Source organism: Mustela nigripes, chromosome 8 (genome assembly GCF_022355385.1).
Source record: "Mustela nigripes isolate SB6536 chromosome 8, MUSNIG.SB6536, whole genome shotgun sequence".
NCBI lineage: Eukaryota > Metazoa > Chordata > Mammalia > Carnivora > Mustelidae > Mustela > Mustela nigripes.
Window position 1 is genome coordinate 17,948,420 of NC_081564.1, and position 14,722 is coordinate 17,963,141.

Here is a 14,722-nt window from a genome sequence, read left to right on the forward strand (position 1 = left end):
CCTGGGACAGTCTTCTGGGCAGACTACAGGTATCTTCTCCTAGAGCTGCAGAGTCATCTGCCCCAAATCCCCCTGTTGGGCATAGTCCCAACAGAAGTCACAGGATAATGTGTACATGAGGACATATGGTGCTAAGTGTGTTGCCCCCAATGCCATCAACAGGAGCAAGGACGAGTACATTGTGATGGCTGCATCCCACACGAGGACCACAGGGCAGTGAGAATGCATGGACCATGCCACCTGGGCATATCCCACAAGCCACCCTAAGTGGCAGAGGCCTGTACGGGTGGGGACGCGTAGCAGGATTCCATCCTGCCTGACATTGCCATCAGAAGTCAGGACAACTGTTCGCTTGGGCAGGGGCGCAGGGGACTCTGGGGAACTGGCCGTGTCCCATCGCTCGGCCGCAGGGGTGTTGCAGGAGTGCATTTGGTCTGTGCGAGTTCAGCTGACGACGTGCACTTTCCTTCCCGTACTTGACGCTAGATGTGCCGCTTTGGAGTATAGATGCAACAAGCTGGAGGAGCAAGGGGACAGGACGGCTGGGGAACTGATGGAGGGAGGGGCAGAGTGAGCCCCGCTGCGGGTGGCGGGCCGTGAGCTCCCTGGGTCACAGAGGCGGCTCTCACCTGTGCTTTCCTCTCCTGCTTGTCCCCGCAGGCGAGACAGTGGCCAGCTCCATGCATTCGTCCCGCTACCCGAGCCCGGCCGAGCTGGACGCCTATGCGGAGAAGGTGGCCAACAGCCCACTGTCCATCAAGATCTTCCCCACCAACATCCGGGTGCCCCAGCACAAGCACCTCGGCCGCACCGTCAACGGCTATGACACCAGCGGCCAGCGCTACAGCCCCTACCCACAGCACACTGCTGGCTACCAGGGCCTGCTGGCCATTGTCAAGGCTGCTGTGTCCTCCTCCAGCGCCGCTGCGCCCGCCGGGCCCGCCAAGAGCGTGCTCAAGAGTGCCGAGGGCAAGCGGACCAAGCTGTCGCCGGCTGCCGTGCAGGTGGGCATCGCGCCCTACCCAGCGCCCAGCACTCTAGGGCCCCTGGCCTACCCCAAGCCCCCCGAAACGCCTGCCCCGCCGCCCGGCCTGCCCGCGGCTGCTGCCACTGCCGCCTCCGTCATCCCCCTGCCTGGCCGCGGCCTGCCCTTGCCGCCTTCCAACCTGCCCTCCATCCACAGTATTCTGTACCAGCTCAACCAGCAGTGCCAGGCCCCGGGTGCCGCACCCCCCGCCTGCCAGGCTGTGGCTGGTCCCCACCCCAGCCCGGCCAAGCATGGCCCCGTGCCCAGCTTCCCTGGCATGGCCTATGCGGCTGCTGCTGGCCTGCCTGACTGTCGGAAGGGCGCCGAGCTGGGCCAGGGAAGCGCAGCGGCCTTGACGTTGGCTGGGGCCACCAAGCCTGCAGGGTACGCAGATGGGGGCCTGGATTACCTGCTGTGGCCGCAGAAGCCACCCCCGCCACCGCCCCAGCCACTGCGGGCCTACAGTGGTGGCACGGTGGCCAGCAAGTCCCCAGAGGCTTGCGGGGGGCGGGTTTATGAGAGGGCCGGTGGGTCGCCCCTCAACTGCAGCCTGGGGCTGCCCACTGGCTTCACTGTGGGCCAGTACTTCACCGCCCCCTGGAACAGCGTGCTGGTGACCCCCACCAGCGACTGCTACAACCCAGCGGCGGCTGTGGCGGTCACTGAGCTGGGGCTGGGGGCGGCCCGGGAGCTGGCAGGGCCCCCCGCGGAGGCACTCTCCGGCCTGCCCAGCAAGAGTGTGTGCAACACGGCAGTGCTGAGCAGCAGCCTGCAGTCGCTGGAGTATCTCATCAATGACATCCGGCCACCCTGCATCAAGGAGCAGATGCTGGGCAAGGGCTACGAGACCGTGGCCGTGCCCCGGCTGCTCGACCACCAGCATGCCCACATCCGCCTGCCCGTCTACAGATAAGGCCCGCCCAGCAGCCACACGGACAGACGGACAGGGCGCCGAGTGGGGAGGCAGGCTGCGGAACAGGGTGGGTGGTGCACAGGGGCACCCGGCCTCATCCTGGGCCCAAGTGCCCATGGATGCCCACAGGGAAGCCAGGCAGGCTGCTGCCATGCAGCCGCCTGATGGGGAGGAGCATGGTCGCCAGACTCCCCAAGGCCCCTCCCTGCCACCGGCTGCCCTAGGGGAGGGCCCAGGGCAGCTGCTGACGTCCACCACTGCCTCCATCCAAGCCAGCAGAGGCAGGGAGACAGAAACCACTTCAAGACAGGAATGGTTTTTTCTGGCTTTCCCAGGAGAGGAGCTCAGGCCAGGGTGGGATACAGGAAGAAATGTGACAGTCTAGAGTCAGGGTGGGGTCAGAGCAGCCCCCCAGGGGTCAGACTTCTCCCACCATGAGCTCCCCAGTCTCCTGGAAATGGAGCAAAGGAGGGGTATAGAAAGTCACAGGGCCTACAGTGTCCCCCACTGGCTAATCCAGGTTAAGACCATTCTAATATAGGCTCCAAGGACTACCAGCCCCCCCTGCTCCTCCTCCTCCGGGTTCTCCTTCTCCTACCATTCCTTCCCAACACAGAATTGTACCCCATTCCCACTCTCTCCAAACCCTGTACTACCACCTTCCCCCTTCTCTCCACATCTTACAGGGCTGCTGGGCATAGCTGTACAGGCTGTGCACTGTACAAGGGCACCTCGTCCAAGGAGACACCATTTGCATCCTAGACTTGTATATTTATTATGGCAATTTTCTGAATCTTGAGGAAGGGGCGCCATTTTCCCTATTCGCACAAAGGCACCACAGGGGCTAACAGTGGGCCTGCCATCTTAGACACCAGTCAGAGGGAACCTACCCTGCCTTCTGGGGTTTTCCTAGGAGCCAGCCAGGAGGCGACCTACTGGTTTTAGTTGGGAGACCCAATCCAACTCCCTTCTGGCAAGCTGCCCTCCAAAGCCGGCTGGGCACCATCAAGGGTTGGGGAGGGAGGCAGGGATCCCTCTCTACCCACCCCCCACCCCTGGTTACATCCCCAAGGCCCGAATTCCCTGAGCCCTGGCCCCTCTGGCACTCCGGAATCGGTACTGTATCTCTCCAAGGCCTGTTCAAGCACTAAGTGCATTTACAAATCTCTGAGAATGTTTTTTTTTTATACTAAAATTGACCATTATATTCTACTGTGAGAAGTGCAGTCTGCACTATATTGTTTTAAAAACGAAGAGAAAGAAAAAAGGAAAACACAGATGGTGTCTCAGCTGTGGAATTGTTCTGTAGCCCTGAGGAAGTGGGCCAGGGGTGCCCACTGCACCAGGCATTCCGTGGGTCACTTACTTTTCTAGCTCTTGAGAGGGGGACGCTGTCATGTACCCTGTTCACATGCCAGCACCCAGGCTAAAGGCCACTGGGCCAAGGCCAGCGATCAGTCTGTAGCGTGGCTGAGGCAGGACCAAACCCGGGCCCGGTGGCTCATTCCCAGAATGGTCTGGGGATGGTCGCACTACATTCCTTCCCAGCTTCTCCTTTGTCCCCAACACTCTCCAAGCCTCCTGGGGGGGGGGGGGGCAGTGCGACTGCGAGCAGGCCAAAGAGGCTGGGCAGCCCCAGCACACACCCACCTGGGCCCATGTGCCGGGTCAGGCGCAGGGCATCTGCAGGAGACCACCCAAGGTACTTTATGTTTATCAGCAGTCCATTTGTGCTGGGCCTTTTCATACACACTGTATGTCCCTGGAGCCTCACCACATCCTTGCAATGTAATAGGTGTTTGAGAGGAAGAAACCGAGGCTCAGATGTGAAGTGACCTGCCTAAGGTCACACAGCAAGTGTGGGCTTTGAACCCCATGGTTTGGACTCTTCTTTACATCCTGTCTCCGCCTTAATTGCCCAGGCATGGGGGAGCCTGCCGTCTGGCCTGGGGCGGGAACTGGAGAGCCCCCAGTTTGATGCAGGCCTCCCCTGCTATGCACACAGCCCTACGTGGGTGCCAGGACGGCACCAAGCCCTTCGGAACTGGGTCAGTGAACCAAGCGTAGCACCCCACACACCCTGGGGGGGCAGTCCAGGGGTCGTGCTGGGTGACCAGCTATACAGAAGGCCTCTAGGGGTGACCATAAATGGTATGTAAGCGGCAGCTGACTGAGCTTCACTGATCTCCCAAAACTCACAACAGCGCCATCAGGTATGTGACAAAATCATCCCCGTTTTACAGATGAGAACACAGAACATGAGAACAGCTGCAAGCACGGTAAAAAGAAGCCGGGTTCCGGCATCAGGTCCCACACCCTGGCTCAGGCCGCCTCCAGACACCCCAGACACTCCAGCAGCCTCTCCCCTCACATGGAGCCGAAGCCCACCTGCGGCCTCACAGCACCCCGGGGGAACCCAGGAGGCAGGCAGCCTGGGAGGCCCAGCCTCTGGCCTGAACTAGAAGCAGGTTGGAATCCTGGCTTTGCTACTTGGAATGACCATAACCCAGACAGGGAATTCAAGGGCACAAAAGCACAGGGCAAGAACTTGGGGTCTAGAGCCAGGTTTAGGGCTGTATGGTGGCCTGTGGCTTGGCTGTTCCCAGGGGCCCACCCACACTGGGGCATCAGGGGAGAGCAAGGAGGCAAGACTGGAGCCACCCCTCTAACTAGGCCAGGTCCCCCATCTGGAGATGTGGGCTGAGGACGGACCTGCCTCCGATCTGGGAAAACCTCGCCCTCAATGGGCAGGATCTGTGGGTCTACACGCAGCGCAGTGGGAGTGCATGGCACAGACAGTCTGGCTGAGATTCTAGCACCACTGGCTCCCAGGTGCCTTGGCCGGGCTCCTTCCTGGGAGCAGGGCTGGCTTATCTCAATGAACCCTCCAGCATGCAGCACCCCTGCACTCCATTCACATAATCACCTTGGACTACCTGCCACATTGGAGGGGCAAGGCAGGTGATGATGACATCACCATCAATGCTATAATGCCCACGGTCACTGTTAGCAGACGGGTCCCCAGACTTGGTGCTAAATGGTATCTAGTCCCCTATAGATTATGCAACATGACATAGATGCATGTCTCCATAGCAGAGGTGGGGTGAGTGAGGCCCCTGGAAGGCCAATCACTTTGCCCAAGGTCAGCCAAGGGTGCAGAATGGAGAAGCAGCTGGGACAGAACCCAGGCCTATCTGACTCCAAGCCTCCCCTGGAGTGGGCTGCACTTTGCAGAGAACATAGAACTACCACCACACCCCAAATATGGCCAATTCGCTCCAGCGCCTCGGTCCAGCCTTGGGTCCTGCACTCCCGGGGGCAGGACTTCACACTGGGTGAAGGCTCAGAGTGGGTGAATCTGCCATCTGTCTGACCCCCACCTCAGGCAGAGCTGCACCTCAGGCAGAGCTGCTCTAGGTCTTCTGGGGTGACACTGGGCTCCTCTCCCTTTAGCGGTCTTGCGCTCACGGCCCTTAGTGTCCGAGGTGGTCGCCACATATGGCTGGCACATAACCACCACTATGTGACGCCTATTGTCATTAACAACTGCTAGGAGAGCATCACCCCATCTCACACTGACATCAGAGCAGCCCCAGAGGGGCATGAAAGCTTGAGCAAGTACAGGAGTGGAGCCGCCGCAAGGAACACTCACCTTTCCAGGATAGCTCTGTGCTTTCCCAACTGGTGTAGGCCGGCCTTCCCATGCACCTCCCCACTCCCGGACAGGGGAAGCAGACAAGGTCAACCCCTGACCTTGCCTGGCAACAGCCAGAGACTTCAGCTTGGAATCTACACTGGGGCTTCCAGAGGGGCGCCGCTAGCGTGGGTTTCACATGCACGCCTCCCACTGCCTCACCCACTGTGCAATCCAGGTGGCCTTCAAGGGCCCTCGGGGACCCCACCTGCCCCTGCTCAGGCCTGGAAGGTGTGGCCCAGCTAGGAGGACCGATGGTCAGAGGATTTCTTTCTTTCTTTCTTTCTTTCTTTCTTTCTTTCTTTCTTTTTTTTTTTTAAGATTTTATCATTTGAGAGAGTGTCTGGGAGGGGTTGGGGGGTGGGGGGACGGTCAGAGGGAAAAGCAGACTCCCCACTGAGCAGGGAGCCAAACATGGGGCTCTATCCCAGGACCCGGGGATCATGACCCAAACTGAAGGCAGATGCTTAACCAAATGAGCCACCCAGGTGCCACCACCATGGGCCAGCTCCCTAAGAGTGGTAGTGGGAGGGGAGGGGGCAGAAAAAGTGGCCCTCCTTGATGCCGTATGTGACCCTGGGTGGACTTGTGTGGCCTGAGCCTCGATTCCAAATCTATCAGAGGAGGTGGTGGCCTCTGAAGACCTGGGATGTCCACAGGTGACGTGTGATCAGGATGACAGGGCAAATGAGTCACGAGGCAGTCCCAGGGCAGTGGGGCCTAGGGGCTGAGGATCGGACAGACCTGGTTCCCTCATGAGCACCCAGTCTTTGGCAAGTGACCACCCCTCTTTGAGCTGCCTCTTTTTCCACTGCAAAGAGCAAGCACATTACAACCACCAGGGGTTGAATGTTGGAAACAGGTGGTCAGGTTCCCTAGGGGACAGAGCCTCCTCGGGAGAAGATGCCCCCAAATTTAGGCGTGTTACTTCTGTCATCACCTGGTCCAGATGCTTTCACCTTGGAAAATGGGTTTCTAGGTTAAAAGAATTAAAGAAATAGGGGCGCCTGGGTGGCTCAGTGGTTTGGGCTGCTGCCTTCGGCTCGGGTCATGATCTCAGGGTCCTGGGATCGAGCCCCGCATCGGGCTCTCTGCTCCGCAGGAAGCCTGCTTCTCTCTCTCTCTCTCTGCCTGCCTCTCTGCCTACTTGTGATCTCTGTCTGTCAAATAAATAAATAAAATCTTAAAAAAAAAAAAAAGAATTAAAGAAATAGATGCATCCCCCTCCCCCCACCTTAGAGCTGCACAAATATTAGCATATTGAAGGCTCTGAAAAGTCCTTCAGGCAAGGTACCCTTTTAGCTTTAACCCAGCATTTCCCTAATATTTTTGATCACCTAAGTTTTTGTTTCTATCCATTAACATCCCAAGGAACAATACTTCAGGAAATATAGAGTCCTACCTCTTGTGTTGCAGTTAGGGAAACTGAGTAAGCTCCTTCTCTCTGGTGATGTGTGGCTCTCAGTTTCCCCAGTTGGTGGAGCAAGACTGGACTCCAACCCTGACCTGGAGTCATTGGGCCTCAGTTCTGGGGCCACCACATCCTAACTGGTCTTTGTTCAACTGTGTTGTGCTAGGCCCAAAGGAGAGAAGAGACCCGCAAGGAAAGTGAAGGAATCCCTCCTTTGACAAGTGGGGGTGTACCCCAATTTTGAAAATGAGGTTCAGAGAGGGAAGGCAACTTGCCTGAGGGCACACAGCAACTAGGTTCTAGACTGTCCAGGGGCAGATCTGGGCTGCCTTCTCTCCTTGTTGGGAGGTGAGGGAATTCCTGAACTCAGAGCCTCAGGGTGCTCCTAATGGACAGCTCAGTGAGGGGCTCTTCTGACCAAGTTGGCTGGTTCTAGGTTCCCTCGGACCTCTGCTGAGCAGGCCACTGGGTATGACTACAGCGGCCCCTGGTGGCCAAACTCGAGGATCAGCCGTCCCACCCTGCACAGGCCAAAGGCTGATCGGTGGGATTCGGTGGCTGCATCCCAAAAGGAGGTGGGGGTAGAGGGTAAGAACAAGCGAGACTCTCTGATGTCACAGAGCACCTGGAGATGCTGAGAAGGCTGTCTGCTGGAATCTGGGTACCTGGGTTCCATTCCCAGCTCCATCTAACCTCCCCTGTCCTCACCTATTGGAACCCATTACAGGCTGTTACAGTGGAGAAATGATGACCACATGCTTTAGAAAGGCCAAAACCCCATGTAAAGACAATCCTACAAATCCCTAGAAGGGTTCTCCTCCGAAGACAGAGGGGGCAAATCCTGACTCCACCACATCTAGGCTGTGTATAGGACACACTTAGGCAAGTGTGTTTACTTCATTGGGGCTCACTTTCCTCATCTGTAAAATAGGAATCAAAACATATTCTTGTATCTGCAGGAATTGGGAAAGGTATCAGGAAACCCTGACTTGCTGGTTTAAATGAGAAAGAAAAATTATCTCCAACAATCATAAGAAGCCCTAAGGTAGAGAGATAGGGTGGCCCCAGGGTTGGTTAATTCAGCAGCTCAATGTATCATCAAAGATCTCTTTCCACTTTCTATTCTACCCAACCCTTTCATGGTCACAAAATGGCTGCTGCAGTTCTAGGCATCACATCACAAACCCGACTGCCCAGCAAAGACAGCATCTTCCTAGATTTCTCTTATTTTCCCAGGACCCCCCTCCTTCAGCAGACTTCTGCTTTTGTCTCATAGGTAAGAAGCCATAGGTTCATGTGGCAATTCCCCAACCAATCCCTAGTAAGGGAAATAGACTCACAGTGGTTGGCATAGGGAAGCTCCTGACTGTGGAGCAGAGTGGAGAACTCTGAACAAAACAAGTGCTGCGAAGAAGGAAGGGGGACATGGTTTCTGGAGGGACATCCAACACCTGTCCTCCTGTTCCCACACATGGCTCCTGAGACGTGAACACCAAACACTGAGTACAGTGCCTACCAGCACATGATCACCTGCTTCCTCCCCCTATGGTTCCCTCCAAGAAGAGAAGATGCCCAGCTCGCCTGCCTTCTCTGGGCTTGGGTCTCTGCAGCCAGTGCCCTTTCCATCCTGTCCTCTGCCGCGACCATCATCCCTCCTTTTGCTTCATCTCATGAGCCTGGGGTGAACGAAGATCTCCCCCAGTGTCCCGATGGCTTTGTGCTCCTAAAAATGAAAAGGTAAGGGGTGCTTGATTCTCACACCAACGCTTTTGCCAGGGAGTCAACAATTAATAACAGTATGAAGAGAGGCCCGGAGTCTTTACCAGCTCCGTCCAAACAACTGAAATGATGATCAGAACACATGTCTTCCGGGCGAGGTGTGGAGACTGCCGGCTACAACGTTATTATATTCGGAAATGTCAGGAGTGTGCGTTCCGGGGAGATGAACAGTGTGGTTGAAAATGACTTTTGATTTTTAAAAATTCCCCAGCATTCATCTAAAACAATAATAACAGCTAATAATAACAGAGCATGTAATAATGAAGTATTCATAGGCATAAGCGGTAATTGTTCAATTAAGATCTGAGAGTTTCTGAAACTGTCTTTTCTGATGGGGTCCCATTGTTTTTGACTCTAGTAGCACTAATTATTTCCCAGTAGTGCTTTAAAGTTGAGATGAAAAAGCCCTCCTGTCAAATATGACATATAAGTGCTTTATCATTATTAAATACACATACACGCACATAATAAGAAATCTGGGTTGGAATAAAGTTAGGGATATGTTCAAAGAGAGAGGGTTCTAAACAGGAGCTGACAGTCTCGGGGGCTGAGCGAAAGTGGCAGGCAACAGCCAGGGGCTTCAGAGCAAAGGAGGGATCTGGCCTTGTCACCAGTCACCTGTCAGGGGTCAGAGTGCATTCTCTCCAGGATGGGCTCTGAGGGCAGAATGTGGGCGTTCAACTTCCCAGCCAGATGCCCTGGGCAAAAGTCTTCACTTCTCTGAGCTCTGGCTTCCTCATCCGAAACATGGGGGGCAGTGGACATTCTGCAATCATTAGCTGTTGCTGCAAAAGTGATGCCTGCCCTTAAAAAAAAAAAGTAACTACGGCAAAAACTCATCGGCATGGGAGAACAATTCCTTCTCATGCATCTTTGGGGTTCCTCTGTGGTCACCCGGGCTTGCTGCACTCCACGGATCTCGTAGCCTCCTTTCGGGGAGCCTAGACCAAGCATGTCCGCTGATTAAAACAAAACTCACAGTCAAGCCAGGGATGCAAAATTCTGCTTTGTGCACAGTGGGAGAACACCATAGGGCTATCTTGCAAATGCAAAGGCAGAGGGAGGAGCGGGGTAGGGGGGGCACCGACCCAGTCTGGCATAGGTACCCATGCTGCAGCTTTCCTCGGGAAGTGCTCCCATTCCAGGCCCTGTGGTCTGGGGGAAGCCCATGCCATCCCCGGCAGCTCGGCCTCTCGGGGGTCCTGAGAGATTAGCAGGTACTGGAGAGCCATTGGGGTGGAGGGTGGGCATCTGGGAAAAGGCTTGCAGCCACTGCTAGCAGGCCCAGTCAGTATGGATTCCTGGCAGGAGAAACTACCTTTCTCCATGTGCCTGTGGGCTTTAGGACTTTGTGGCTTCCTGCCTGCTGATTGGCTGAAGCAGGAGACACGGGACACTATTCTGGCCAATAACAGAAGAGGGGAGGTCGTTCAGGGACAGGTTTCTGCTCTCCTAAAAAGAGACACAAGGAGAACCACCACCATTACTGTCCTCACACCAACGTTACCCTTCCAGCCAATATTACTCTGCCCATGTGCATTACTCTCCTCCCACCAACATTATCCTTCCCCACCAATATTACTCTTTTCACCAATATTCCTCTCTTCCCACTGTGAATCCACCCACGAGCTTTACTCTCACCACCAATATTAATCTGCACCAGCATTACTTTCCTACCATCAACATTATTCTTCCCACCTGCAGGGGAATAATAATACTCTCCCCCAAAAAATACCCTTCCCCCCCAGTAATACCCTTTCCATCAATATTACTCTCCCCAACATTACTCATGCTCACCAATATTACTCTTCCCACTGACATGAAGCCACACCAGCATTACTTTCTTCCTACCAACTTTACTTTTCCTCACCATTACTCTTCCCACCTGCATTACTCTCCCCCCAACACCACTCTCCCCCAAGAATACGCTTTCCATCAATATTACTCTCCCCAACATTACTCATTCTCACCAATACTACTCTTTCCTATCCACATTACTCTTCCCACCAACATTGCTCTTCCACACCAGTATTACTCTCCCCCAACAATTACCCTTTCTCACCATCTGTCCTCACACCAACATTACTCTTCCCACCAATATTACTCTTTATATCAAAACTACTCTCCCCACCAGTACCCTTCCCACCAATATTACTCTCCTCCCACCATTACTCCACCCACCAGCATTACTCTCCCCCTACCAACATTAATCTGCACCAGCATTACTCTCACCCATCAACATTACTCTCCCCCCACCACTATGCCCTTGCCCCACTATTCTTTCCCACTAACATTCCTTTTCTCTTCAACACTCCTCTTCCACGCCAACATTACTCTTCCCCATTAACATTACTCCTCTTCTTCATTACTCTCTCCTCACCAATATTACTGGTGCACCAACATTACTCTCCTCCCCCAGTATTACTCTTTCCTACAAACATTACTCTCTCCTACCAAACGTTACTATTTCCTGCCAATATGACTCCCCCTACCCCTGTGTTCTCTCCCTGCCAGTAACATTTCTCTGCCCCTCAGCATTACTCCCTCACCCAGCCAACCTTACTCTTTCCCCATTCCCTTCAACTCCATCTTCTCCCTCCCTTCCAATCTCACCCGTGTCTCCTAGGCTCACACCACCAAATGCCGCTGAGTCCAGCCTCTGGCCATCACCACCACCACTCCTCATTCTCATCCCTGCCCCCACCAGCATTTCTGAGCTCCCCCGTCTCGCTGCTCTCATCCCCGTGCCATTACCACTCCTCTCATCAGGATTCCTACCAGCCCCAGCATCAGTGAATGAACATTTATTGGGCACCGACAAACCCCAGCCCTTTTACAGAACACACTGAAGGCACGGCCCCACTGCAAGGGCCCCAGCCCCATCACAAAGCCACAGGGTGCTTTGTGCCACCCGGGCCCCAGGCTGGGGCTGGGGGTTGGCTGGCAATGACCTGGAATGGGGTCCTGAGGCTTCGGCCAGGTTCCCTTTGGGGACGAAGGTCACACCACTTTCCTGAGAGCAGAGCAAATAAATAATGGAGAGGCAGGGGACCGAGCCCCCGTGGGCAGAGAGGCCCTGGCCTTGGCTTATGTGACTCCATGGGAGTGAGACCAGCAGTCAGGAGCCACATGCCCTGGGGCAGTGGGTGGGGGAGGCGGAGCTGGGGGGACAGGAGCTGGGGACCAGAGGGTCCTGGGGCCTCCCCTTCATCTCTGCCCAGCCCTCGCCTCTGGAGGTCAAAGGAGCACGTGGGGGATGCCCTGCAGAGGCATCGCTGAAATGCAGGTGGAATAGAAATAGGCGGGTGGAGGGACAGGCTTGGGCTACAGGCCAGAGACCCTGACCCGCCCACAGCTCCTAGAGGGGCGCGTCATCAGTTCTCCACTTGGGGGGGTAGCTCTGCTGGGGGCCGTCGCAGCTGGGGTTCCCCATGTTGTCCAGAGGCACCACCACCTCATCTGGGTTTGAGTTCTTGTTCAGCTCCACCACGCGCGGCACCACCGAGGACCAGCGATCTGTCGTGAGCATGGCGGAGGGAGGAATGAGGGCGGGGGGGAGAAGGCACACATGGGCGCTGAGCACCTTCTGTGTCCCGGGCACTCTACGGTGATCTAAAGGGGGAGGATTATCATCCCCATGTTACAGAGGCCAAAACCGGGGCTCCGTGAGGTCAAGCCTCCAAACCCAGGAGCACACAGGGGCAAGCGGGAGAGCCAGAATTCAAGCCCGGGTCAGAATGGCTGAGGGCCTGCATCCCCACATCTCATGCACCCAGTGCAGGGGAAGGGAGGTGCCCCAGGCGTTCATGAGTGGCAAAGGCAACAGCTCAGCGGCCGGCCCCTTGGGCTCTCCCATTCTACAGATGTGAACAGGGAGTCTGCGAAAGAGGACAGGACTGCCCAAAGCAAATCGGGTATGAGGACGACCCAGTTCCCCCTCTGCACCTCTGGATATCCCCCACCCAACCCCCCAGCCCCCTGCACTCACCCCTCCGGAGGCGGCCCACAGTGTGCGAGAAGCCGTAGTACTGGTAGTTCTCACTCTTGCCTGGGTCCTCATTAATGATGCCCAAGTTCTGGTTCCAGTGAGACCAGTTCACCTCGTCCACCCTGGTGGGCCACAGCAGGCAGAAAGGTCAGGGGGTCCCCTACACCGACTGAAGCCCTTCCCTGTCCCCAGGCAGCCTCCCTTCTCCAGCTCCCCAACCCATCCTCCTACTTTCCCTAAAAATTCTGGTAAAATACACGTGACATACAATTTGCCATTTTCACCATTTTTAAGTATACAATTCAGGGGATTAAATAGATTCCCCCTATGTTGGGTCACCATCCCCACTACTTCTAATATTTCCTATCACCCCAAGCAGAAAATCTGGACCCATTAAGCCATAAGTCCCACTACCCCACCTCTCCATAAGCTGTGCTCTGCTTTCTGCCTCTATAGATTTGCTGATTCTGGATATTTTGTATAAATGGAATCCTACACTGCATGGCCTTATGTGTGTGGCTGTTTTTCACACAGCATCACGTCTTCGAGGTCCATCATTCTGGAGTGTGCATCAGAACTGTACTCCATTTTACTACTGAATCATATTTCCTAAGGATGCTTCGCATTTTGCTTATCCATTCATCTGCAATGGACACCCTGCTTCTCGACATTCTCTCCCTCCTCTTTATGGAATACCCTGGCAAAGGCAGCAGGCAGCCCCTTGGGCTCCAACAGGCTCAATCTAATTTCCCTCTTGGAAAATTATTTTTTGTCATTTTCATTCAACTGCCCTATTTGGAGCCATTTCTACAGGTTAGTATCCAGTGAGGAAGATCCGTTCACTGTTCCCCTTTAGACAGGCGAGGAATCTTGGGCTTGTTATACGGTTCATAAAAGGTCACGAAGCTGACCGATCAGAGGGTCAGGATTGGAACTTTGGGTTCCAACTGAATAGGACTGTCTGGCTTTCCTAGGAGGCGGGTGCCAGTGTGCAGTCTGCTGCACAGACCAAGAAACTGGCTCTGCCTGACTCAAGGCATGACGGTCGCACTCTATGCCAGCAATCGCTTTACGAAGAATGAGTCATGTTGAAAGAAAGGATTCACCCAGAGGTTCCCCTAAGAAGGGGGCACTCCCTATGCATCTGGGTAACAGCCCAACTCTATTGATTCCATGCAGCTAACCCCGGGGGGTGGGGTGTCGTCATCCATGGAAAAAACCCAGGCTGGGAAGAAAACCTTCTTGCCCGAGATCACCCAGTAGAACTGAACTGCAGTTGGGCCCATCAGGCCTCAGTGGCTCAGGAAGTTGCAATGGGTAGAAAACGTAAGGAGGCTTGACCAACGCAAGAAGGTTCAGCTCCACTCTCCTGCCTGCCCCGGCTCACCTGAAGCACCACCTGCGGTCTGGGGTGCCATCCGAGCTCTTGCCCACAGTCACCATCTCACCAGAGCGGAAGGCCTTCCTCAGGAACACAGGGAATGAGCGCTCGATGTCCAGGATGGTGGTGGCCCACTGCACGGGGGAGAGGGGCAGGCTATTGGTGAGCCTCCCCCCACCAGCGCCTACTGCCCTTGTGGCAGAAATTACACTCATCCCGACTGCCCTGGAAGCAAGGTCATACATTCAGATGCCCACAGGGCCTGCCAGAAGCACAAATGGGCAAAGCAGCATCAGAGGCAGGAAGGCTGCAGCCCAAGCCCCAAGACACATGCACGATGTCACCACTTGGTGCTGGGAACCACCAAGGAAGGGTGGGGACTGGGGCAAACCAGGGAGTACAAGCCCTGTGTAGAAGCAGGCAGCTGCCTCTCATCCCTGCAGGCACTGCCGGAAGGGAATGTGGACCTGCCCTGCCAGGCTTCCAGCTTTCCAGAAAGGCCAGAAGTCTGGACTTTTACGAGAAATCT

General features: G+C 55.3%; 2 protein-coding genes across 8 annotated transcripts in view; one reads left to right on the forward strand and one right to left on the reverse strand.

The window, feature by feature from the left end:
* Positions 1 to 3,217, forward strand: part of FAM222A (family with sequence similarity 222 member A) — a 53,815-nt gene extending 50,598 nt beyond the window's left edge. Inside the window, exon 3 of the mRNA XM_059408656.1 lies at positions 661 to 3,217. Within this exon, the coding sequence (XP_059264639.1) occupies positions 661 to 1,940 (1,280 nt within the window). The 3' untranslated portion in view covers positions 1,941 to 3,217. The remainder of the gene's footprint in view (positions 1 to 660) is intronic.
* Positions 3,218 to 11,612: 8,395 nt separating this feature from the next.
* Positions 11,613 to 14,722, reverse strand: part of TRPV4 (transient receptor potential cation channel subfamily V member 4) — a 34,052-nt gene continuing 30,942 nt past the window's right edge. For all 7 annotated transcript variants that reach the window (XM_059408648.1, XM_059408650.1, XM_059408654.1 and 4 more), the window contains 3 exons: positions 14,200 to 14,327; positions 12,813 to 12,934; positions 11,613 to 12,340 (listed from right to left, as the gene is read on the reverse strand). In XM_059408648.1, coding sequence (XP_059264631.1) covers positions 12,183 to 12,340; positions 12,813 to 12,934; positions 14,200 to 14,327 — 408 coding nt within the window. In that variant the 3' untranslated portion in view covers positions 11,613 to 12,182. The remainder of the gene's footprint in view (positions 12,341 to 12,812; positions 12,935 to 14,199; positions 14,328 to 14,722) is intronic.